Below are 23618 nucleotides of genomic sequence, written 5' to 3'. Positions count from 1 at the left end.
TTGTTTACTTCCCCAAGACAGATATATTGCATTACATTGCACTTAGCTGACGCTCTCATTTATTCAAAGCGACTTACAACTATTATTTTTCAGGGTATTGGTTGCCCTGGAGTCATGTGGGGTTAGGTGCCTTGCTCAAGGGCACTTCAGCCATGGATGGAGATGTAGGGAGAGGTCAGGAGGGATTCGAACCGGCAACCCCTAGATTGAAAGACCAACTCTCTAACCACTTAGGCCACGGCTGCCCAGATCAGTAAAATAGCCTTTTGTGGTGCAGTGATGGTCTGTACATGTGTGCATGTTGTTGGGGTGCTGAAACCCTATTCGGCCCTTGACCTCCCTCACCTGTATCTCATATGTCGTAAATTCGTAAAAACTTGCTAGTACTGACCATTTAATGTGACTGTCAGAACGGTTCCCACCTCTTTATACCTCTTTACACCCCTTTCCTCTGCGACCTTAAGACTCGAAAGCACAAATCATAGCTAAACTGCCTTTGGTTGGAAAATAATTGCGTTAACAGATAAGGATCTTGTTTGGGAAGTGCCAGTTCATCAGTTCTTGTGGTGATGTTGTGCAATTTGGCTTTGGCACACCTACTGTTATGCAGATGAGGTAGATCAGTGTGCACTTGTTTGCAATATCATGCGATAATGAGGGCAATTGTGGCTGGTTTGGACGTGTGAATTGGGGTAAATTATGCCTCTGTGCTTTCCACCTGCAACACCCCCCCCCCCCCCCAACACACACACACACACACACACACACACACACACACACACACACACACACACACACACACACACACACACACACACACACACACACACACACACACACATACTGTTCTACTCCCACTTCACCATGCAGTCGTTAGGAGGAAAAAAAGTGTTTTTTAATTGTTTACATATTTATATGCTTAAACAATGCTTACGACAGATGAGTGAGATGAGATGAGTGACACTGGTTCACAGAGTCAAAACCAAATAGTTCTGAACCATTGATCATATTGTTTGCTACGCACCCTGAATGATCCACTACTACACCCTCTCTGCCCTACTCTACTCTGCTGAGAGCAGTGGGCCTGCGCAGTGTCCCTTAACCCTACACAAAGCTGTTTAAATCTGTGTGAGAAGGGGCAAGATTTGCATTGCTTGTCTTCATAGAGCAGGCCAAATTGGATAAGAAACGGCGGTGTTTCCCATGAACTCTCTGATACTCAGACCCAGAACTCTCTTCATGCCTTAATCCAAGTTATTTTCTGGAAGCGGTAGGCTGATGTAGCCTAAATAGCAGCATTTTCAGAGTCATATCAGTCAATAGCAATAGTCAATAGTAAATGTTATGTTCGTCAAAATGTGTGACGAGAAATGCCTTAAATCAGTGTTTCTCAAACTTTTCCTGCCATTCCCCCCTTCAGAAGAAGGGTGTCTGTCTGCGCCCCCCTCGAGCAAAATGGTTACGAAAATACAAACAAATAGGCCTTCGTGAAGTTTATTAGAGCCTAATATACACATATATGGCCTATGATGTTCTCTAAATATTAGTGAATAAATTAATGAATATATTGTGATTGTAAAGTGAATGTGTTGACTTAATGGCAAAGCAGAAAAGTATTAAAACAGAAAAACCTTCTGACTTCACGCGCCCACCCTCCAATACCTCCGCGCCCCCCGAGGGTGGCTTCCGCCCCACTTTGAGAAACACTGCCTTATATGTTGCCCCCTGCTGTCTTACACAAACACTTGCACCTCTTGCAGTGTGAGGCATTGATTTAGGCAAGGTGCCAATTGTGTAGGCCTATACGTTTGGAGAGTAATAGAGCTGAAGATGGGTGTGAAATGTCATTAGATTAGTTGCTTTGGTTTAAATCATCTGTCAAATGCAATGTAATAATGTAATGTAATTACATAACAGTATGGCTGGCTATACCCTGCTATTTATTTATTATTTTTGACTGTGCCTCTGGCTAGTGTTATGTAGGACTGGTCAATGCTAGATTTTTTTTATTGCATGCTCGCTTCTCTGTAACTGTATCTCTGTGCAAGTGTGAAGGAGCGGGCACTTAGTGCAGCGCTGCAGAGGAGACCTACTTGGCATCTTTAGGACCCAGGGGCGTAGCTTTCCCTCCCTACCGAGACAACGGGTAACCCAGAGCTGATGCTCAGAGCTCAGGCAGGCAGTGTAGTGGGACTGGCGATCTGAGGCGCAACTGGAGAGGGAGACTGATCGACTCCATTCACTGATCCCGTTCTGCCTCTTACCTTGTCGGGCTGGCTTATGCGTGGACTAAGATGTACTTATCGAGGAGAACCATGCATTTTCTTTTCTGTATGAGAACGCTGCACTTCTCAAGACAAGTTTGAAGTGCTTTTTTTCCAGCGTGCCAAGCGCGCGTTAAACCTCTCTGGTTGTGGATTATTCAACAAGCTGCCTGAATGGAAAGCATGTCGCCGCAGCAGCAAGACAGTGTCAACCCAAACCATCGCGCATCACTGACAGGAGAAAGTAAATGTCCTCAGCAGGACAAAAAGGTAAAGCTGTGTTTGGCAACGTTTACCATTTAAATAAAAAAAATAAGTGCATGTGATTAACGTTTTTTTCTCCGATGTGGACACAACAATTTGAGAGCATGGTCATAGCCAAAATATAATGGTTTACAAATAACTGAGAAGTTGCTCAAAACATTTCATGTTAGTTTACCGTGCACTGGTAGCCTAAATTGCAGCATAATCATAAATGTAACATTTTGGCAAACATATGATGTTTAGGCTACTTGCGTCAAGGCTGGGTATTTCGGAATTTGCGTTTACCTTGACTACTTCATCAAAGGCACTTTGTGGGGTGCGCTAACGGAAAGAGTATCAAACGTGTGCACGTGGGATTGAGGCACACACACATGAGCACCTGCTGTTTTTATTTATGAACTAAATAGTCATGGAGCTGATTTCGTGGCAAAGTTGTATGAGTCGCATGTTTGTGTAATATAGGCCTACATCTGTTGTAGATTTAATGTTGTGCGAATATGCAGAAGTTGCGGGCTTCCGTTCACTAAAGACGTTGCATCTGGCTACTGTAAAAAGATGAACAGGCGAAGAGGCACTGGAATTTATATAGCCTACACGCCAAAGGCTATGCGTGGCAAAGTGGGTGACAATTATGTGATTTTACCTTCGCGAAAATATAATGCCGGCGTGCGCTGTCAGTGGTATTGCATTATTCTGTCCAAGCATATCGATAGGAAACTCAATAGCCTACGTCGTTGCAGCCAATCCAATGTCATTCAGAACGACGCGCACACAGCGTAATATAATCGGCAGGAGGAAAAGTCTGGTCAACAGAACTCCTCATGGTTCGCGGTCAGGGCCGCAGTGCCTGGCGCCCTTGATTGCTAAGGTCTGTCTGAACTGCGCTGTATTTAACGTAATTTCATGTTTATGCAGAGGAAGGTTATTTTGAGCATCCATCCCCGCCTTGAATACCAGTGGTCGGATCATCCTGTTTGTAATAGTTTGTATGTGATTGCTTGCTTGCCTTCCGTTCACACTGTTTGTTGATGTAACTCTGGTTAACACATACATCTCTGGGCAAGTTGCAAGGGAGTGAAAAAGCCTGGCACTTAGAAATTTCGTGTCAGTGACGCCGCACGCCGGGCGGTGTGCTATTACGCGCAGGTCCACACAGTCTCATGAAGGGAATTAGTTGGTGGCTGTCAAAGTTTTTGGCGCGATAAAGCTTTGCCGTCACAGCTAGTGCAGCTGCACCAAGCCAACGGAAAAGGTCATACACTTTTTGCACAACCCTTTATGACGACAAAGCTCATGGACTTTTTTGCACAAGTCCAATGTCTTCCTGGGATTTTTTTTTTTTTTTTTTAGAAATATTTGGAAAGCCTAATCTCCTTGATACAGGAGACATGCCAATTCTAGCCTACTCAATAAGATGTTCTGATTTTCAGCCAACGTGAGCCTGTAGCCTGTAGCCTAGTTTATTTTATCAACTGTAGAGATTTATGCAATATAGGTCAGCCTATATATTCAGTTGAGGAGGAAGATTGTGCGCATCCCAGGTTAAAGGTGCACTGTGTAATATTTTTAGCAGTTTATTTCCAGAATTCCTGCTGCCCATTCACTGACGTTACCTTTTTTCATGAATACTTGTCACCACCATCAAATTCTATGTATTCATTATGACTGGGAAAATTGCATTTTTCATACATGAAAAGGGGGATCTTCTGCATTGTCCACCATTTTATATTTCCAGAAATAGGTATTTTTAGCTGAAATACTTACTGTACTTTGGTCATACTAGAAAATATTAATTAATTAGTAAATATTCATGAAAAGATCAAGTAGATCAGTAGACAGCACACTTTCACTGAACAGTGTTGTTGCAATACCTACTCTGGCCACCATCTTACACAGTAAATGTTGCAGTGTTAATTCAACACTTAAAGAGTTTGTTTAAGTCCAAATGTTGTCAAATCAACTCTCTAAGTGTTAAATGAGCACTGCAGAATTTACTGTGTACACAGTGCACCTTTAAGGTGTAGGACAAAGGCTGATTCAAGTTTTAGAGTGAGCAGCCTGCACTCTTGAAATCCTTTGTTTTATTCCATGGCAGAACTACGTTTTGACCATTGAGGTGTTCTGAGACCATTTCGATGGCAGAACTAAAATACCTCAATGGGCGAAAAGTAATTCTGCCATGGAATATAACACACACACACACACACACACACACACACACACACACACACACACACACACACACACACACACACACACACACACACAGACACACACACCAGGGCTTGACATTATTCCAGCCACTGACTAGTGGTTTTCCCAAGTCACTAGCCATCCAGCTATTCTCCTAGCCACAAATTTGATTTTTTAAAATGTATTTTTATATCATGACGCTGTGCCTCTAACCTCAGAAGATGAGGTGCTTAAAGCAAGAAGATGAGTGCATGGGTTTCTACATGGAAGTTAAACAAACAAACAGAAACCGAGTAACTGCTTTTTCTTGAAGTTAAATACAAACAATTGGCACACAAGGGGCAAAGTGCAAGAATAAGCTACCTGCCAAATTGGCCAGTGACATTGAAATTGTTACCAGCCACAGCCAAGTTTTACCAGCATTTGGCCGGTTGTCAGGTGCCAGTGTCAAGCCCTGACACACACACACACACACACACACACACACACACACACACACACACACACACACACACACACACACACACACACACACACACACACACACACACACACACACACACACACACACACAAATAGAATTGTGGAGGCTCCTTACTCTAAAACTTGTGGTAAGTTACATTACATGAGATAATGAAGCTCCTCTCTCTTTTTGACCCGGTTTGGGGCTGTGTCCACTCGGGAGAAATTGTTTGTTTCCAGAAACCGCTGCAAAGAACGCAGAGCACTTCCTGCCGATGGAAGATCACCTCTTCTCTCTCTCTCTCTCTCTCTCTCTCTCTCTCTCTCTCTCTCTCTCTCTCTCTCTCTCTCTCTCTCTCTCTCTCTCTCTCTCTCTCTCTCTCTCCCGAGCCACCTCTGATGGCTTTGCTGTTGTGGTGGTGTGAAGTACTTGACTGACTGGAATTCGTGATGGAAGAATGAAGGAGTGAAATATCTCATTGTCTAAGAAAGCCACAGGCCCTTCCGCCTGCTGGGAGGGAAACTCAGGCCTACATAATTGCATGTCAAAGATGAACTTGGTCCAACAACATTTCCCTCAGAATGGGATGCAGCCAATGCCCTTCCCGAGACGCACGCAGGCACGCATGTATGCAAGCATGTACGCACACATGTACGCATGCATGTACGCACGCATGCGCGCACAGAGCGAGAGACAGAGAGCGAAAGACACACACACACACACACACACACACACACACACACACACACACACACACACACACACACACACACACACACACACACACACCTTCCAGACACAGAGACCGGCCTGAGTTATCCCATGTCAGTTATTCTTTTGATGCGGGGAGACGCCACTGCACATTTGCCCAATTAAGGATTCGCTTTAAAAAAAAAAGCTAAAGCTTTCGACTTTATTACCAGTCCTGCTCCAAAGCAGTAACCAGATCTCCCTTGAAGCTCTCGCAGGAGATGGCTCCTTCACATGATCAACCCTCGGAGATAAAGCTCCCCTTGTCTCATATCAGAGGTAAACCCTCATCGAGTAAAGCTGATTAAATTGGCCCTCCGCTACATGTTTTAAGCATTTAGTTTCAGCCGTAGCCCGGTAGGAAGGTATCTCAAGGCCAGGGTCACTTTGTCTGTGCCAATGGCAGTGAGGAGTTTCAATGAATTAAACGGAATTCCTTGATTTGGAGAACTAGACACATCACGTCACAGATTTAACGGACAAGTTGCCCGCCACCATATTGATTATTTGATAATATGCTAAATATTGATAAGTATTGATAAATATGAATATTGTGCATGCCTGTGGCGATGCTCATTCATCCAGGCCATGCTAGTCTGTCCAAAGAGTTACATTGTAAACAACTTGACTTCATGGAGCTTTTCCAGTTGTTTACGTCTAAACTCTTTGGAGCGTTATTCAATTTCCTTCTCGTAAATAAGCAGGGAGCAATGGATAACTACCGGTTAATTGGTCAAAAGACATTTGCGGTTAATACTTAAGGTTTTGCAATGCCTTTGAGCACATTCTTGGAGACGTACAAATGTCGTTATCTGCTGTCCATCATATCTGTCATTTCCACTTCTGTGTATTGTTGTAAAACTGTTAAGTTTCCAGAAGAACCGTCAACTTTCAACTTCATCTACAAGATCTCAGAGGAATCTGTATGTGGCAAATAGGTTCTTGAAAGTTCCTCTCAGAACCCAGGAACCCAAAGCTTTTTTGAGGAATGTTTAACTATCACGGTTAAAGAACCCCTAAAGTTTCTCTAACGGGCCTTCGAGTTCTTCTCAGAACTTTTAGATTCTTCAGAGAACTTTAGGGTTCTTAAGAGAACTTGTACGTACCCCCATGATCCAACATAAGGATCTATGAGGAACCATGGCATTTTTACAGTGCATGGGTTACACTGCTAGTTCACTTGATAAAGGCATGGGGGACACCGTCAAATATTTGTTCTTGGTACGTATATATAGACAGCGAAAGGAATGTCTTTTCATCTAAATAACCGACTAGAAGAACTCGGCTCCAACAACCGCATGGGTCTTTGATTTTATGTACCAAAGTGTAATAGAATCAGGGCTAAAGAATGTCTAAGAGAGTGTTCGGAAAGCAGATTTATCTTCCTTTAGGATGACTGTGTGTCAAACCTATGCGGCATATCAGATTTGGTACTCTTTAAGCCTGAAAAAGACTTTAAGTTTGTCTTGTCAGGCCCTGGTTAAGTGAGCAACCAAAAACAGAGAGAGAGAGAGAGAGAGAGAGAGAGAGAGAGAGAGAGAGAGAGAGAGAGAGAGAGAGACGGGGCATGTAGACATGTTACATAACACATGCCTGTTAAAATTAAATTTCCTTAAATGTTGTTGGCATGTGAAGGTTGTGCAATCGGCCGTATATACGCTGACTAGGTAATTGATTGGGAAAGGGCCGCTCCCCTGTACATCAGTAACAGCGCAGGAGATAAGAAACACATGCACCTCAGGCAGCCGAGACGCCCCGCTCAGAAAGAAAGCCCGGTATACATTACATCTCCACGACATTATTCACGTCACAAGCACTGTGCAAATGTACCCAGGCCCATCATTAGTCAAGCCCCCAAGACACACCAAGGTTTACCTCATTTTAAACATGAACCTGCTGCACAGAGTTTCCATGTACACTTTGGCCCCTGGCATTTTGAATTAGGGCTCGGATGTCCTCAAGAAACATGCCTGTCGTTGTCAGGAAGTTAAATGCATTTACATCTACGTATATACACATACTGTATTATCGCTACAGGCATGGACAACATACATTATCCTGTGCTCTAGATGTAAAGAACAGTCTGAACACTTGTGAGAATTTCGCTTTGCCCTGATGAAGACCACATCTCTGGTCGAAACATGTTGGCATTTTGATAATGACTTGCCACACTTAATAAAGGCTTTTAACCTTATATCCTATTTCTTTTTTGATACGCTTTTGGTGAGGAGTCTGATTTTTAAGTCAGATTCTAATTCTAATTCTAATTCTAATTCTTATTCTAGTTCTAATTCGAATTCTAATTTTAATTATCTTTCTCTCTCTCTCTCTCTCTCTCTCTCTCTCTCTCTCTCTCTCTCTCTCTCTCTCTCTCTCTCTCTCTCTCTCTCTCTCTCTCTCTCAGAGGATGAAGTCCATGATGCATCGCCGGCAGTCTGCTCCGTCGTTGGTCATCAGCAAAGCACTTACCCGCTCCAGAACCCTCTCCAGGTACACTACATGTATACTGGCAAAGCAGAGCTCAGCTAATGCACGGCTCGGCTAATGCCCTATGTATGGCTATAGTCAAACATTAAGTTATCTTCCACACACCATGCTCTTCCTTATTGTTGGTGCGTCTCTGAAGTGATCAAACATGTACAGGGAATAGATTGCACTCTGTTTCTTCTTTTTCCTCTTTCTTTTCTTTTTATTCATTAATCGCAGGGTCACCCTACTTACAGTATAGTCAAACATTAACCTGAGCCAAGAGGCTCATAGGTGTGCCCTAAAGAGAGTAGCTGTAAGCAGAAGCGATTCTAGGGTCAGGTGGGGCCCCAAGCGAAAATGCAAAAGAATGAACATTTGAACCAAAATCACCACTACTGTAGTACAGTATGGGCTGTTATTCACTCTCTAGGTGCTTGGGGGCCCCAAGCGGCTGCCTGCCTTGCCTGGTGGCAAGATGCTCCTCTGGCTGTAAGGAATATGACTTCTTTTTGGATATTGATGCTTTGCTCCTCATCCAAAGAACTAATGAAGTCCAGTTGATTACAACTAAAGTGTCCTCGCAGTCCTCACAGATGTTCTTATGTGTGGGTCAGACGTTTTTAAAGCTACGTTTTTAAAACTAAGGTGAGTCACACTTAAGTAATGTTCTAGCGATGCGTTAGCCATGTCTAAATATGCGCAGACAATAACATAAATATCTGTGATTCCAATGAAGGTGGGTGGGTGCACTTAGTTGATCTGACTACTAGACTAGAATATGTTCCCATATTTAGTATGACCGAAAGCGTTGTCATAAAGTAAAAGGAACATCTCGTATATATGTATCACACACACACACTGAGACACTGAGAACGGTTTTGCACAGGAGTTATGGGACTTGATGCTTTTACAGCACTTAAGTGTGCACCACCTTCCACGCCCGTTATGCTTAATGGTTGTCACTGCTGCAGCTGCGCAGGCATGTTTTAAAAAACGGACCCCTGACCTCTTCATCTTAGCGGCAAGCCTGCCCAGTAAACCGCTGCGGCAGTAAGAGAAGTCAAGTGAAGTGTACTTTATTGTCAAAAATGTATGTAACAGGGTTTGCACAGAAGTTTGAAATTGTGTTTGACCAGTCTCCAATGTCCAATTAAACTAAACATACATATAAGACATTGACAAAAATCACCTACACACACACACACACACACACACACACACACACACACACACACACACACACACACACACACACACACACACACACACACACACACACACACACACACACACACAGAATTTAAATGGAATGGTGGCAGTGTTCACTCTGCACACGAGTCACGTAAACTTTTTTTTCCTAATTCCGAATGGGCACATTTTACGGGAGCGTTCGGCTTGCATAACTCTGCTTCGCTTTTGAGAAATGGAATACTGTATTCCCAAACTTATTTCACATCGAATACTGACAAGAACCCGTGCATGCTCCGTGTGTGAACTGTAACTGCGCTCAGTGAGGAGCAAAAGCATGTACACCGAGCATGGGTGGGGAACCTACTGACCTGGGACCATTAGCGGCTCATGAGGCCCTCTTATCCAGCCCCCGATATCATTTTAATGTTATGCAGTTTTGCATGAAATATTACATGTTTTGTGAAGCAACCTTAGAAATTACATTTGCAATACAATTCAGTTATATTGTCAGAGGACATAGTGAAGGTGGTGTCTATTGTAAAGGTTGCCACCTTCAATATAGGCCTAAAGTGCATAGGGAAATCTTGGTTTGTGTTCATAGCACGGCCCTTGGAGGACTTGATAAAATTTGAAGTGGCTCCTCGAATGAAAAAAGTGCCTCACCCCTGACATAGAGGGTATGTGTGAGCCCCTGTCCACAGGCAGGCAGGCAGGCAGGCAGACATGTACTATGTGTGTGAGCAACCAGCTAGCCAGACAGCGAGCGAAACATCTGGTTTTAGTCTCCGCCATGGGTCAGACTCAGAGGTCAAAGGTTGAGCTGTCGCGACGGCTGCTGAGTTCACGTCTAGGAGCGTGCGAGGACGCCGCTGCACTAGATAGCCGAGGCAGAGCCACAGCCAGAGCCGTCAGACAGCACTTTGACTGGGTCCGGGACAATGTCATATGACGGTGCCCCCTCTTAATATATTCAATCACAGCTATAAATTAACTTTTGACATCACTAGCCAAATTGGCTTGTAGATGTTAGACATACTACTGTACATAAACATACGCTCACTATCAGTCAAAGTGGCTAGTAAGCTTTCTTTTCTCGCAGCCAAACTGAATTTTCACCAGTATTTGGCCGGTTGGCTGGCGTTAATTTAGTGCCCCGCGCATTCAATGTACTGGAGACCCATTTTTTGGGCCTCCTCTCTCCCGGGGGCCCGGGACAACATACCCGCCGCTTGTGCATCCCTGACAGCTTCCCTGCAGCCAGAGCCATCAGACAGAGCTGCTCAAACATCGAGAGAGCATGCAGGGCAAGCAGACAGACAGGCAGGCCGGCCGGGCATGTCAGTTAACTGACGATTCATGTTGAGTGACAGTTTTAAAGGAGGAGGCCTGTGTGTGTGTGTGTGGGGGGGGGGCTTGGCTGTCTGTCGACATTGCTGTGTGTATGTGTGTCTGTGTGTGCGTGTGTGTCTGTCTGTGTGTGTCTGTGTGTGTCTGTGTGTGTGCGTGGCGGCCCAGCAGGCCATAAGGTTGCCCCTCTCAGACACAGATAAACACTGAACCGTCAGGGCTGCCAGTGTTGGGCACTTACCGAAGCAAACACAGAGGCTGTGTGGTATTCCACACCACCCCTGCTTAGGCCTGCTCCTTTTGAAAATGTGGAGAATTTTTATTTTCATCTTAGTTTTCTTAATCTTCTACTATTCTTATATTATATTCTCATTTTATTTTACATATTCTTGTGTGTAAGCTTTTCTGTAATGGGTCACTGGACACTCAACATTATTGGAAACATGTGCATCTACTTGATGTGGCTGCTGAACAACACATAGGAAATTGCATATGCTGGACAACAAGACAATGGACAGTGGACATCCGGCCATGCGGGACCCCACATGCACAGAGGAAGCTGACGACATGGACTGTGGGGGAGGGAAATGGTTAAATACTGGCTGTCTTTGTATTCACGTCAGACTTTGCTGGGTGGAATACTTCCTGTCTCCACGCAGTAAATTCTCCGGCCGTTAACAATAAAATCTGCAGTGCTTACCACCTGAGTTGTTTGTTTGCCGATATAAATTTTTTACTACATTTTGGTGTCAGAAGTGGGATGGATATCTCAGGTAACGCAGGAGAGGACATTCAGCTGGACTTCAATTGACCAGGCCAAGCGGAGTCCCGTTGTGACTCATCCACTGGAGGACTTCTCCTGTGTGCCCTGATACTCCACCCAGTATCTGCGGCCACAGGCAACTCAGCGGTGAGTTAAATTCTTCCTGAAATGTTTGCATGTTTTATGACAATTGTAAATACTAGTTTGGCTGATGTGCTGCTGAGGAAATCATATCAGAGAGCAAAAGCTTATAAAGTGACAGGCTAGCTACAGTTGTCCTAAGGTTACTTTATTTCAGAGGAATACATTGAACCAGAGGCACGATGCTCTGGTCAGTAGTGCACTAAATGCATGTATAGCTTTCACAAGGATACATGTAAGAGCTCTAAAACCAGCTGTAATCTAGACACAACAGGTGACATCATAAGTTCACGGTGGTTTGTAAGCGGAAGGACACAGCTAATGGATGCATTCAAAATGATCCTTGTGTATTAGAACGGAAATCAAATTCAATCAGAAAGCCTGCTTATAGATGCATTTGGTTGGGGTGCTGAGATTTCAAAACTGTGAACCCAAAGAAGCTACTTTTCACAGAGAGTATTTGTGGCCCCATATTGACACGGTTTCACCAATGACACTCTGCAAGAGTCGTTAGTGACTTAATACTATACTACAATGAAAGTACAGAGAGCTTTTCATTAATATATTATGACTAGTTTATTGACATTCTGGCAAACGCAAATTATAACAATAGATTTGAGTTAAAGTCAAAATATTTAACTAAAAGTGGGGGGAACCACATATCTCTGCTGTTTAGGGTTACAGTTTAAGCTGGCAGACACAGTTCGAGGAACTGGGGTCTACAGGTACATCCAGGCAAGAAAAGTCTGGGAAGTGCCTATAGCGCTAAGTGTCTAAGCACCAAGCAGGGTGTGGCACAGGTGTGAAGGCACCAGGACAGTCCATTGGTGAGAGGTCACCAACCCGTGGTGAAGGCCACTGGGCCCTATATGTTTGTAAAAGGCGTAACGTTACGATAGTCTCTTTTTGATGGTTTGTGCAAGTAGGGTATTGGTTGAGGTTGAAAGGTTTAAACAGGTGTAATTTAATTGTGGAATCTGGGTTCACCAGATTTTCCCCGTCTGTATTAAACATTGGGAAAGTAAAACTGAACGTAAAGAAAGCTGAAGCAGGTTGGACTGAAGAGACTTTGAAGGCTATTTGTTTGTATTTGTGATACTCGTTGTTTGTGCATTAATGCTATTGTTTCTGTTGTTTGGTGGTGAAGGAGTAGTATTTGAGTAAGGAAGGACAGCATTGGAATGTCATCATGATGGGGAGTAAAAATAAATCTGTACTTTCTAGGGGTGTACATATCCCTGAATATGTGCAAGAAATGTACGAAAAGTATGGAGCAGACTGTGTTAATGAGAAGAAAGTGAATGACAAAGAATGGAGAATGAGGCAGGAACAAAAAGCAACAAAGGCATGTGATGTTGACACTGACAAGGTGACTGATCGTACAAAAACTACACATATGCACAGTAGTAGTCGGATACCACCACCATCCTATGTGGAGACTCCACAATATGTTTTGCAACCACTAATCATCCAATTGATTGATCCACAAGGGGCTGTGATTAATGGTGTGAGCAGATTAGGAAGAAGCAAAAGGGGTTAATAATAATACTTTTTCAGTGTTGGAGATGCAGAGGATTGGGACATATTGCACGCAACTGTAAAGTTAATAGAAGTCCACAACTGAAAAGATCAAGTGCCTGCATGCATCAGAGTAACTTTGTTGGCATCTCAAGCAACTACTGTAACTTATGACTCTCCCAACAATGATGGTTCAGGGTCGACAGAGACCCAGTACCCACAACAGCATTTCCAGTCAGCACCTCACATAGTTTCCCTACTACAGCAGCCTCTCACATTCATCAAGCTCACGGTCACTGTGCAGAGAACTCAGACTAGAGGACAGAGGGGGGGAGAGGTAGGTAGAAATGCAGGAAGGGGGAGGAGAGGAAGCAGCAGAACTAGAGGAATGAGAGGAAGTGAAATGAGGGATGTTAACACATCATCCAACAACAAATCATATAATTGCTGGACATGTGGAGAATTGGGACACATGTCAAGAAATTGTTGGCACAGCCCTGCTAAAAGGACACTAAAGGTGTCTGTTTAGAAATACCACACATATTTACATAGATTCACTGAAGATGAAGGGTGTTAATTGTCACTGTGCAAGACCACCAAACATGTCCAGCTATTCATTGATGCACACCCACTTCATAGCCTAAGGCTACAATGCAGACGGCCTAGCCACTTCCCTGTGGTTGGTTATAGGCATACACACAAGGCCTTTTTGTGAACAGAAAGCAAGCATTGATGGTGTAACGTGACATAAGTTGTAGTTAAATACAACCTGGCATAATTTACATTTTTTGGAAACATTACATTTAGAGGATGTGAGTAAAAATTTACAAATTAGAAGATATATGGTAATTTTATTTAGGGAATTTGAGAGCACATTGATATAGTTTTAAAAAGCACACATAGTCGAAGCCTTAATTAGGGATACCAGCAAAAGCACAACCCTACATGTATTATTTGGCATTGATTAGTACATGTGACCTGGTGATATTTGGTGAAATTACAGAAATTGTGATTCTGAAGAAAGGGCATGTAACATCATCGGCGACATGGTCATGGTGAATAGACAATGGTGTTGTGTAAGGGTATTTGCCCAGAGGGGTATGTTTCAAACCAGTTGCAACTTAGTCACTTCAGAGTTATGTATTGGATTACATGCTCTACTCTGGCATACTGGACCCTTGATACATTAAGTATTACGGCAATCACTGCTAAATCTGTGACCCAAGATATGGCCGGTTTTGGGTTTGGTTTTAGGAGATTTGAATCAATGTTGACTGACTGAAAACGACTTGGACTGACTTTGTTTCTGTATGAATGAGTGAAAAGATATGAGGTAAAAGAATGAAATTTGAGACAATATGAAATAGGAAAGATTTTTCCAAAATCTAAATATATGTTAGCCATTTCAACAGTTGGGAGCCAGAATGCATGGTGCAAATCCTATTGCATGAAAACTGTTTGTCTGAAATCCCTATCCTAACTCTGCATCCCCATTCTTGTTTAACCCAGACTAACTCTAAACAGCCTCCCCACTGACTTGACAAGATGTTGTCTAATATAACACCAGTATGTCTTATGAATACCCTGGCTATATGGCTTCCAACTGTAGAAATGGGGATAGAAAATTAAAGAAATCAGGGTTCCTACAGAGTCTTCAAAAAACTGAGTTAATGAATTCGGAAAGAATAACGTAATCTCACTTGGATGTCTGAGCCTCAAATGATGAGCAGCGCTACCCAAGGCAATACTACAAGAATGTCTTTGAGAAGATATATACAATCTTTGGCGCATATGACTGGTGTCAACTTGAGTGCACACAAATTGTATGAACAATAATGTGTTTTTAAAATTGTCTTAAATTGGTCATGAATTGAGCGTGTAGAAAGCTGGAGGAACCCTGTCACCCTGTAGATAGAGTTAGACAACACAAAGGTTTTCTTATTTGTGTCTACATCGTACTTCCTACAACCAGAGCAGTTGTGAATGGGCTTGTTCACAAGCCAGAGTCATAGGCCACTGGACAGGCCAGGGTTCAAACAAGAGTTGACGGAGTCTTTCACGGCTGCATGGTGCATTAGCCGTGAAAGGGGGAGTAAAGGGGACGAAAGAAAATGGGAATTAAAAACAAAAATATCAAGCATTGAACTAGAAATGGTTAACATTGGTGAGCTCTAAGCACATCTATAAAGGTTTCTGGTATACTTCGACACATGCAAAGAATCCAAATGAGAAATGATTATAATACAATGATGAAGAAATGTATACGAGTCAGATGTTTGAGGTATTATCCTTCCTCAGCGTGAGAAAAATAATTTTTCATCCAGAATATTATACAAGGTTGCAAATTCTGAAAATGCTGGGGGATACATGAAGCATAATTCAAGTTTTAGCTTATTTGGTTTACTTGGACAGGGACTATGTGCAAAGTAATAAATACACGTATTAACCATAATGACCACTTATAGTGATGTTCACTTGTGTGAGAAATTGTTTTAGATGAGTGGGAGAGTACTCCAACTTGAGAAAACTACAGTTTCCCTTGGTGGCTCTGTCAATGTGTTTCAGAGAAGGTTGGCTGAAGGTTTTCAAAGATGGTGAAGTAATGTCGTGAATAATTTTGTGCATGAGGTCATATATCAGAATAAAGGATGAGGTTATCAAAACTGAGCAGTTATACATGTCTATTATGGCACAGTGGTAAAATTAAGGATGTTTGTGCAAGACTTAAGCTTGGTCTTATCAACAACAATTAGGAAATTGTGAATACTTTCGCAATGTTACGCAGGTTCTCTTCTTATGCATCTCAGTGTGGAGTCAAAAGTCACTCCCAAATGTTTAAATTGAACAATGATTTTAAACTGGTTTTTAACATATATGTATTTGTCAACCTTGTGAAGATGACTGACTCAATTTGAGCTGTTGATAACAGTGTAATACCAATATGCAACTGTAAAAGGACAAAGATTAAATGGCCTAATTGAGATAAAGATGACACTCTTGTCACTCTTGTGCATCAAACCAAATTGCCAAGTCTAAAAGAGTAATATGTGATTAATGAGAAGACAAAATTGTTTTACATTGGTATCAAAGATAGAACAATGTTTCTCCCAAGAATGGATACTGCTGGGTTTTTCTCTATTTTGTGTCTCCACAGAACTCTGAGAGCACCACAAACCCCAGGACAATCCAGGACAGGAAACATCCAGGACAATCCAGGCCTGTGTTTCTTAAAACTAAGGACTGGAGGAACACAGTAGCAACAAGGGGGTGAAGAGGACATGTCCCATTCATCAACTGGCCAGAGGAGAAGACCAGGGGCCAGTTACCAGGAAGGACAAGGAAATTAGGCATGGGGCCATCTGGTGATCATGTGACCAGCCTCAGTTCGAACCACAGAATGTGTTGGGTGCAGTTTCCGGCTAGATGGAAGGGCCTAGGCCTTGACCGATCTCTGGATGACCTCTGTTGTCTATTGACTGGGTTGTAAATTAGCAGATTATCCAAGCGGGGGCATTAGGCCTCAGCAAGGGAGAACTGTGACAATGGCACCATAGTCACCATTATGACAATTACCAGCAAGCAACGGAAGCAGTCACTTAAAATTTGATAAAGGTTATGGTCCCATTTTACCAATGTTTATCACTTGACTATGCATAGACAAGGACATGCTACAACAACTGGTGAAGAGGTAAGCTGAAGAAGGCAGTGTTTCTCAAGAAATTAGTTTTTCATTCTGGTTCTTAGTCTGAGGTAATTTAATATTTCAGAAATACGGATATCATACATGCACTGCTAAATAGTATTGTTGGTTAAATAATTGACTTTTCTTTTATGACACAAAGTTGTGAATGAGTGTTTTACCTTATTATTTTACTCATTAGTAATTACTTATACCTATAGTTAGGGTGTTTTATTTTACACATGACCATGTGTTATTTAGTTTATATACATATCCACATATTGTTTTGTAACTGGAGTTTACTCTCAGCAGACAAAGTCGGGTTGCAGCTTTAGCTGGGCCGTTGGAGAATTTTGCCCAAATTAGTCCAAATTGGTCAGGTATTTTTCACTGCTCATTGGCGGGTAGTGTTTTTTTGACTGAGCCGTTTGGGTTTTTGCTCCAACCTGAGAGTATCACTCTGTACTGTTTAAATTTAAGAAGACCAGATGGATACTCTGTGATGATGACAATGCATCATATATCTTAGTTGGCGCTTAGTGGATGATAGACTAGTTGTGGTGGACATTTGGGATGTTGGTGGATGAATGCGGACTACCAGGCTGTCAATCATGCAACGGACAGCTAGTTGCTGGACACAGCTGAACCACAGTAGCACTCTCCAAGGGGCAGGGGAGAGAAATCAAAAGGGGCAGGCACAAGCAATATGACATGGTGTGTCCCGCTCATCTGCTGGCGTTTCTGGGTGTCTGTCCATGAATGGTCTGTTGTTCGTCTGGGTGTCAATTAGGCTGTGTGTGTGGTCTGGTTTAGGTTAAACACATTTAGGAAGAAATGCTTGATCACCAGACAAAAGTGTATTCAGTAGTTACTTTTATAATGTGAGTATGAACTCCCAAAGGGGGGAGAATGTGGAGAATTTTTATTTTCATCTTAGTTTTCTTAATCTTCTACTATTCTTATATTATATTCTCATTTTATTTTACATATTCTTGTGTGTAAGCTTTTCTGTAATGGGTCACTGGACACTCAACATTATTGGAAACATGTGCATCTACTTGATGTGGCTGCTGAACAACACATAGGAAATTGCATATGCTGGACAACAAGACAATGGACAGTGGACATCCGGCCATGCGGGACCCCACATGCACAGAGGAAGCTGACGACATGGACTGTGGGGGAGGGAAATGGTTAAATAGGGGCTGTCATTGTATCCACTTTAGACTTTGCTGGGTGGAATACTTCCTGTCTCCACGCAGTAAATTCTCCGGCCGTTAACAATAAAATCTGCAGTGCTTACCACCTGAGTTGTTTGTTTGCCGATATAAATTTTTTACTACAAAGCACTGCACGCACATGGGACTGTGTGTGTGTGTCTCTGTCTGTCTGTCTGTCTGTCTGTCTGTCTGTCTGTCTGTGTGTGTGTGTGTGTGTGTGTGTGTGTGTGTGTGTGTGTGTGTGTGTGTGTGTGTGTGTGTGTGTGTGTGTGTGTGTGTGTGTCTGTCTGTGTGTGTGTGTGTGTGTGTGTGTGTGTGTGTGTGTGTGTGTGTGTGTGTGTGTGTGTGTGTGTGTGTGTGTGTGTGTGTGTGTGTGTGTGTGTGTGTGTGTGTGTGTGTTTGTCTCTGTGTGTCTGTGTGTGCATATGTGTGAAAGCAAAATAGTGGGTGGTTGAGAGTGAGGGTCTTCCTCTACAAGGTCCATGAAAGGAACTTAAGAACCGGTCTTCAGTCTTTCTTTCCTCTCCCCTCCAGGAAACACTAACAATAAAGGTATCTCTTCACACTCTTCACTCTTCACTTGCTTATGCAGAACGTCATGCAAACAACATTTTCTCTCAGAGCACACCATCTGTCTTTCTATTATGGTCTTGTTCTCACTCTGTTTTGTTCCTTCGTTCATTCTCTCTCTCTCTCTATCTTTCTCTATCTCTATCTCTCTGTCTCTCTCACGCACACACGCACGCACACACGCACGCACGCACGCACACACACACACACACACACACACACACACACACACACACACACACACACACACACACACACACACACACACACACACACACACACACACACACACACACACACACAGTGTTTCAGCGTTCAAAAGTAGGAAGTGCCAGAATGCCAAAAAAGTAGAAGTACCAGAATGTGTGTGCATGTTTGAAGGAACACGTGTATGCTTGTGGTGCTTTGGAAAGGTATTATATCATCAAACGGTTTACTGATTGTTGAAAGAGTTTAACGCTGACAATGAACATTAGGTTCCCAAAACACGTGTTATGTGGTCAGTGTGGATATTGAAACATCCCTTCTCCATGCTCAGGGTACCTCAGTCATGGAGGAGGATGGGGGAGAGCACTGGTTGATTAATTCCCCCACCCAACTTGGCTACAAATTTGATGCCCTAACCGCTTACCCATGTAACTGTCCAACTTTCCAACTTGGTTGGTCTCCAGCTGTTTTAGTTGCCTTACAATTAGCTGTTGCTTATAATAACATTTTGCTCACCTTCCATCTGCAGACATGTCTGTATCAGGGATTACCAGTTATCTCTATATTATAATTATAATTACAGAATTATGATTACCATATTTTCTCATCTTTCAAACCAACAAGTTCCCAGTGACCATACAGTTTATTGACATATACCTAATAAATAAACTAATTGTTACTACTAAATAATAATAATTTTCACTAGCCTGCTATGCTAACTTGCCCTTCTGTGTGACCTTGAAAAGATAAGCTCTGAGTTTGTAGTATGTGTCCTCAGAGAGAGAGAGAGAGAGAGAGAAATCGAGATAGACAGAGAGAATGAATGAAAGAACGAAATAGAGTGAGAGCAAAAGCGTAATAGAAAGAGAGATGATGTGCTATGAGAGAAAATGTTGTTTGCTGAGAGAATGGAGAGGAGGGGAGAGAGGGCAGGGATGGGTAGATTTGGATTGAAAGTAACAGCCAAGACTAATTGAAGGGTCTGGGATGAGGCTGCTTGTTTGTTGTCTGATGTGGGTGCGTGTGTGCGTGCGTTCGTGCGTGTACGTGTGTGTGTGTGTGTGGCCGAGAAGGTGACTTTAATCATGTACGGCAGCAGGCCCTTCTTAATCTCTATTATTAGCCCGCTCCTAATGTTCATACACAGTAAATTCTGTAGTGCTCATTTAACACTTAGAGAGTTGATTTGACATCATTTGGACTCAAATGAACTCTCTAAGTGTTGAAGTAACACCACAACATAATGTTGATAGTTTGTGTCTGAGTGGGGTCCTCTCTGTGTAGCTCCTTGTTACGAGAGATTTGTCTTCAGCTCCTCCTGGTCAGTGCAGATGAAACAATAACATGTCACCTCCTTTGTTTTCACCGTCCGGCATTAGACACTGGCTGTCAGAGTGGAGCGATTACGCTAACCACCGTTCCTTGCCAACTTCCTGTCCCAGGATGAATTACAACTTTGTGCTAAGCCTGCCAAGGGAGCAGAGTGCTGGTTCTTGGGGCCTCTGCACATTGGCTCCGCCAGCACTGCGGAGCACTTTCGCTTCCGACACAATTCCGACCCCCAAACCCAATTTCACATGAACATAGCATGGATAGTCTATGGGTGGCTCCGACAAAATGTGAACTCATCTCTAATTGCTAGTCGACAGCTGCGAATGTCCGCGGACATCGGCGCCAGTGTGCGGGGTTGTATTGAAAACAATGGAATCAAACTTTGGCGGAGCAGTGCTCCGCACTTTGACGGAGCCGATGTTGCGGAGGCCCTAACTGTGGATGGCTGGACGGTGGTGGCTCAGGTGGTAGAGGAGCCTGTTCGGCAACTAAGTGGTTGCAGGATCGAGGCCCGCTCCGCCTGACCCCATTGATGTGTACGTAGCCAAGATACTTAACCCCAAATTGCTCTCGGGTGGTACCCTGCGCGTGGCAGCCACTGCCACCAGTGTATTAATGTGAGTGTGAATGGATGAATGTGAGGCATACATGTAAAGCCCTTTGAGTGCCCATTTACTTGGGTACACACTTGACTGTTGGCTGCATCTGTGATGACACACTTAGATTGTTAGATGGTGACATTTATATCAAGGTGGTTTGAATTCCACAGCTGATCTCAGTGAATCATTTAAACATCTTTTGTAGTGTACGAAATATTCCTGAATATTTTCCGACAAAGGTTTCAATTACTCATCTCTGTTTAAAAGAGGTAAAGCAGTCTGCTCACTGCTTGACTTGAGATCAAAGAAATCTGAAGTGAAGTGGTGGTGTGTGTTAGTATTTTTTCCCAAATGTTTCCCTCCGAAATCTGCTTCCACATGTCCTTTGCAGTCTGTGCCTCTTGAACTGTTTGAGGCAAATCATAGCACTGTAAAATACATTGAATTACCACCAAAATGACCAAGTTAAGACCCCTGCCCAAACACATTTACTCATTTTCTTTTCTGTCCCTCCTGTTTCATCTAGGCTGAATGCCTAAACTCTTTTTGGGAAAAGGTGCTCCCTGCCTATTACTAAAACCTAAATACTTGTATCTCAGCCTCTGAAAGAAATAAAAACATGAAATAAGTTGCATTTAAAAGCTTGGATCATCGTCTTGCATTAGAATGTGTTCATTCGGCTTTAACATACCCATACCAAAAGAACACCTCAAATCTCAAGAGCATGAATGCAGCGTATGTTTTGCTCCAGGCACCAAAGGTCAAACAACGTATACTCGGCATCAGGCTAAAATGGGTTAATATTTCTACTCATCCACCCTTCCTCCTCCCCAGTTCACATCACTACTTTATTCTGTGACATTCCTGCCACAGTTTCATGCCCAGCCTATACACAGTTAATCATTTCCTTTCCCTCTCTGTCTTAAATGGCTCCCCATCTTCTTTTTTCTCATCACAACTGTATTCAGTAAAATTTCCCCCCAAACTTTCATATACACTTTCACTCCTCCCCGACCCAAGGTACTGTTTATATCATTCGGCAACATTCCATGCCCATACACTTTATACTCACTCGACTTTTTGCGTCGTCTCGGTCAGTTTATTTCTCCCAATCTTTATTAGCTTCCTCCTCCTCCCTAACCCCCAGTGCCCACCCCATCTCTCCCATATCCCTTTACCCCTTGCCTGGGCCACTGACAGATTTGGCTGGGTCCCAGGGCAAAGTCATTTAAAAGGGCCCTCCCCCAAACCCAATACATACAGTACAATGTAATGAGGATCAAAATTCTGGGCCCCTGGTCTCTCCCTGGGCCCATGGACGAGGGACCGCTTTGTCCTCCCCTGTCGGCGCCCCCACCGCCCCCATCTCAGGGTCCCGTAGTGTCTCAGAGGAGAGGCCCTGTACTGTGCCGATAGCAGCCAGCGGGTTTTGACAGCGAGAGGAGCTCATCTGGAGAGACAGGATGTTATTTTGGGTGACATTTCCTCTCGCTCTCTGATCTGGGGAGAGTGATACTGCACCACCGGCTCTCTCCATCTGGCCATTCACATGGAAACCAACAGAGTTGAAAGATTTGCACGTTTTTGTGTGTGTGTGGGTGTGTGTGTGCGCACATGTGTGTAGTGTGTGTCTGTGTGTCTGTGTATGTGTGTGTGTGCGCATGTGTCTGTGTATGTGTCTTTGGGCGTGTGCGTCTTCGTTTGTGTCTGCCTGTGTGTGTCTGCGCGTGTATGTCTGTGTCTGTTTCTGTATTTGTTTGTCTGTCTTGAATATGTGTGTGTGTGTGTGTGTGTTTGTCTGTCTGTGTCATATGTGTTGTTGCGTGTTGGTGGTGGTGCTGTGTATTTGTGTAGGCCCGTTTCTGTGACAACAAGGCTTCCCTCACCATTTGTTCTTCTTAGATGCTAACTCATTTGGATGTCTCAGTTTTGATTATATAAATATCACAGCAGGAGGAGGTTTGTCAGTCGGAGCTTTGACTCTGCCAACCGCTATAACTGCACCCCACACACATTGTGCACAGTGTTGCCAGATGTGTCTGATCAAATCCCGCCCAAAAGATTCTCAAAAACCACCAAAATGTGCTAAATTCCGTCCAAATTCAACAAATTACATTGACTTCTATGGGTCCAAAACGGCTGAAAAAACGCCAAATGGCCAATTTTTCCCGTTTTACCCGCAGACGCTCATCCCAAGTAGCCCAATTGGCCGGGCACCCGCCCAATCTGGCAACACTGATTGTGCACAGTCACCTAAACCATTCCCTGAAAATAGAACAGCATTGATTTGTGATTGAGTTTTCATGACCTGCTGAATGAGGTCGGTGTCAGAGGTGCCAGCAGCCACTGACGGCATTAGTTTACGCTGAACCCTCTGTTCTGGTTTGGTATAACGACACTTAAATGAAATATCTGCTATTATTTTGCTATATGTTTTTGTTTTATTTATTTTTTGAAAATTTTTGTGGTCTTTTTGACTTTATTTATGATAGGACAGTGAAGGTGGTGACAGGAAGCGAGTGAGGAGAGAGAGACGGGGAAGGGCCGGGAATCGAACCCGGGTCAGCCGCATGGCAGACGAGTGCCCCACCGTTTGGCCACGGCAGGGCCATATGTTTTTGTTTTAAAGCATCATTCCACCATGTCTG

At 43.4% G+C, this 23618-nt stretch overlaps 1 protein-coding gene across 1 annotated transcript in view; it reads left to right on the top strand.

The window, feature by feature from the left end:
* The first annotated feature begins 2193 nt into the window (after positions 1-2193).
* arhgap20 (Rho GTPase activating protein 20) overlaps positions 2194-23618 on the top strand; it is a 60686-nt gene continuing 39261 nt past the window's right edge. Inside the window, exons 1-2 of the mRNA XM_063212014.1 lie at positions 2194-2534; positions 8339-8424. Coding sequence (XP_063068084.1) covers positions 2439-2534; positions 8339-8424 — 182 coding nt within the window. The 5' untranslated portion in view covers positions 2194-2438. The remainder of the gene's footprint in view (positions 2535-8338; positions 8425-23618) is intronic.

This window comes from Engraulis encrasicolus, chromosome 12, assembly GCF_034702125.1.
Source record: "Engraulis encrasicolus isolate BLACKSEA-1 chromosome 12, IST_EnEncr_1.0, whole genome shotgun sequence".
Classification (NCBI taxonomy): domain Eukaryota; kingdom Metazoa; phylum Chordata; class Actinopteri; order Clupeiformes; family Engraulidae; genus Engraulis; species Engraulis encrasicolus.
Note: the sequence above shows the minus strand (reverse complement) of the source record. Positions and strands in the feature narration are given on the sequence as shown.